Source organism: Pteropus vampyrus, unplaced genomic scaffold (genome assembly GCF_000151845.1).
Source record: "Pteropus vampyrus isolate Shadow unplaced genomic scaffold, Pvam_2.0 Scaffold170, whole genome shotgun sequence".
Taxonomy (NCBI): Eukaryota; Metazoa; Chordata; class Mammalia; order Chiroptera; family Pteropodidae; genus Pteropus; species Pteropus vampyrus.
The window spans coordinates 3503564-3506164 of NW_011888951.1; the positions used below are offsets into that span (position 1 = coordinate 3503564).

General features: G+C 50.7%; 2 protein-coding genes across 6 annotated transcripts in view; one reads left to right on the forward strand and one right to left on the reverse strand.

Annotated features, from left to right (window-relative positions):
• SCP2 (sterol carrier protein 2) overlaps window positions 1–1145 on the reverse strand; it is a 141958-nt gene extending 140813 nt beyond the window's left edge. The window contains exon 1 of the mRNA XM_011370475.2: window positions 1029–1145. The gene's annotated coding sequence lies outside the window, so the exon portion shown is untranslated. The remainder of the gene's footprint in view (window positions 1–1028) is intronic.
• The window catches only part of ECHDC2 (enoyl-CoA hydratase domain containing 2), a 27834-nt gene continuing 25553 nt past the window's right edge, over window positions 321–2601 (forward strand). For 2 of the 5 annotated variants that reach the window (XM_011370471.2, XM_011370472.2), the window contains exon 1: window positions 327–611. In XM_011370471.2, coding sequence (XP_011368773.1) covers window positions 479–611 — 133 coding nt within the window. In that variant the 5' untranslated portion in view covers window positions 327–478. Of the gene's footprint in view, window positions 612–2601 lie in introns of all 5 variants that reach the window. The other 3 variants (XM_011370473.2, XM_011370468.2, XM_011370469.2) reach the window with 3 other exon arrangements.

The following is a 2601-nucleotide window of genomic DNA, read 5'->3' on the forward strand; positions in this document are numbered from 1 at the left end:
CGTAGAGAACCTAAACCTAAATGATTGGTACCATGTTAAAATCCTTTTTTCGATGGCTGGGGTGGACTCGGTCTTGAACCGGTTTATGAACTCCGGCCCCGGGCCCAGTTGAGTTCAGTTCACGCTGGAAATTTCCCTTTTGCAACAGCATATTACCAATTTAAATCTGTCCTCAATACTTTAGCGTCTGGCTTTATCTTTGCCAGTAATCACCATTATTACCCCCACTTTACAGATTAAACTGACGCTTAGAGAGGTCGATAGCCTTGCTCCACGTCACACAGTCAACAAAAGAGCTGAGCTTTCCCTTACCAAGACCTCTGGTATCCAAAAGGCCCCGAGAGCAGCGAGGGCCTTTCGGCCCATAGGGGGAGCAATTTGCAAAAGCCTTTTGGTCGAGCTGCGAGCTTTCAGTGGAAGAGGAAGTGGTGCAGAAGCCGAGAGACAGCCTGCGCCCCGAGAGACAGCCTGCGCCCCAATGCAGCGTGCCCTCACCAGCATTCTGCGCCTAACACGGCCCTGGAGGCCCCTTCAGGCCCGCGGCTGCTCCTCGGTCGGGGCGACTGGGGTCCCCGAGATCCAAGTGCACGCCCTGGCGGGCCGGGACCAAGGTGAGTGCGCTGTCCCGGTGAGCACCCAGGAGGCGGAGGGGTGGGCCGGGACCCGGCAGAGGAGCGCGGAACCCAGCGCCTGGCACTAAGGCCAGGGCCGAAGCCATGGCCAGCGCGACCGCTGCACATGGAAAGACTCAGACCAATAGGAGGAGGGCAGGTCGCTCACTGCGTTTGAGGATTTGGTCCCCAATCACTTGTATCCCAATCTAGGCTTCCCAAGTCTCCTAAGGATCGAGAGTGGGTGATCACCATACTGGCCGCCTCGACCCTAATTGGGGTGGGACTCTATGTCAATATCGGTCCTCTCAGCCCCCCATTCGGTGGCCTGGGTTGTGAGGAAGAGGAGAGGAGTCTCTCAGGGTAGGACTAGGCACCAGCACCCCACCCATCCACCCACACACACAAACACACTACTTCCGAGCTTTAAAAGGCCTGATCTCCCTCCTGGGCCAAGGATCCTGGCAAGATAACAAGGTGGTCTGAGACAGCGGAGCCAATCCCGCTCTTCGTGCGAGGCCGCAGTGAAGAGGGGTAAGGAGCATAGAGGGTTTTTGCCTCTCCTCCTCCACCGGTCTGCCCCGCCCCCTGCTGGCAGACTTTTGTGTCCCGCTGACTCTGAGGGGAAAGTTCTAGCTGGTCCCTGGCCGAAAGCACCTTTGACCCCGCGCTGGTTTTTTTTTGGGGGGGAGAGGGCGGGGAGTCCCTGTTTTTTTCTTTTTACTCACATGCCTCACATCACGTCAAGGCTAGACTGTTGTCTTTACTTTTCTCAATCCCATCCCCTCTTACCTTATTCTATGTAGAATTGTTTGTGTCAGAGTTTCAGTTTACACAGATGGCATTGTACTCTACATCTCTTATTTCCTCTTACCCCCACTCAACTCTGTTTGATACTAAGTTTCTCAAAGAGTTGCTTTGCCATATAAATATAGTTCCTTGCTCCCTGCCGTGGCATTCTAATCTCCCGTTTGATGGACATGTAGGGGCTGCCAGCGACCTTCTACATCATTTGGTGAGAATGTCTCTGGCCATGTGAGATTAGAGAATACCCCTTACCCTCATGCTTAGTTCACAGCTAAACTGGCAACAGCGTTTGCCTTGAGATAGCTAGAATTATATGCCTCACTCTACAGATTAAGAAACTGAGGCATAGAGAGGTTAAGCAATTTGAACCAGGTCTGATTTAAAAACCTGTTTTCTCAACTATTAGGTCACCACTGCCTTTTCTGTTCAAAACACAGACTTATAGATCAATAAAGAAAAAAAACATATTAGGGCGTTCTGTCCAGAAATAACAAGGATCAGCAGATTAAGCCTCTGCCCCTGCCAGAGGGCATTTAGAAGGTGGGAGAAGGTCCTTGAGGGAAGGAGATAAGGAAACCAAGGAGAAGCAGTGGAGGAAGCATGAGGAGACCCCCATACAGGAGAAACACTCCCTCCCCCAACCCAGCAGTGGTTTGGGGTCATTTGATGTTCCCGTTAGAAGCCACAGGTTCTGCCTTCCTCTTGGTCTGACGGCACCAAAGCATTGCCACATTTTACCTGTTGTCTTTGAAAATGGGATTGGCTCGTTAACCACTCTTCACTCTTTATGGCTGTATTCTAACTCCTTAGCAGGGAGTTCATGGATCTCCACCACAACGTAATCTTTCCATCTTCTCTCTTCTACTCACGGGTTCATTGTCAGCTGTTCCACCTCTGTGTTTTGTTTTAGCTATGCCCTGACTTGGCTCCTTTCCTTTTCTCTCTGCCTACATAAATACTTCTGGAAATACCACCCCTCATTGTCCCATTACTTTCCACATATCTGGACTTGTGTCCCTCATAGGTTGTTAGCTCTTTGACAGTAGGGATTGATAGCTGGGTCTAGCCGTCAAAGCAGGCATATCTTTTCTGATTCTGTTTCCCCTTCTATATTGTAAGGAGTTGTTAAACCAATTAGTCTCTAGACTACCTTCCAGTGGTTTCTGTTGACTCCCACCAAATC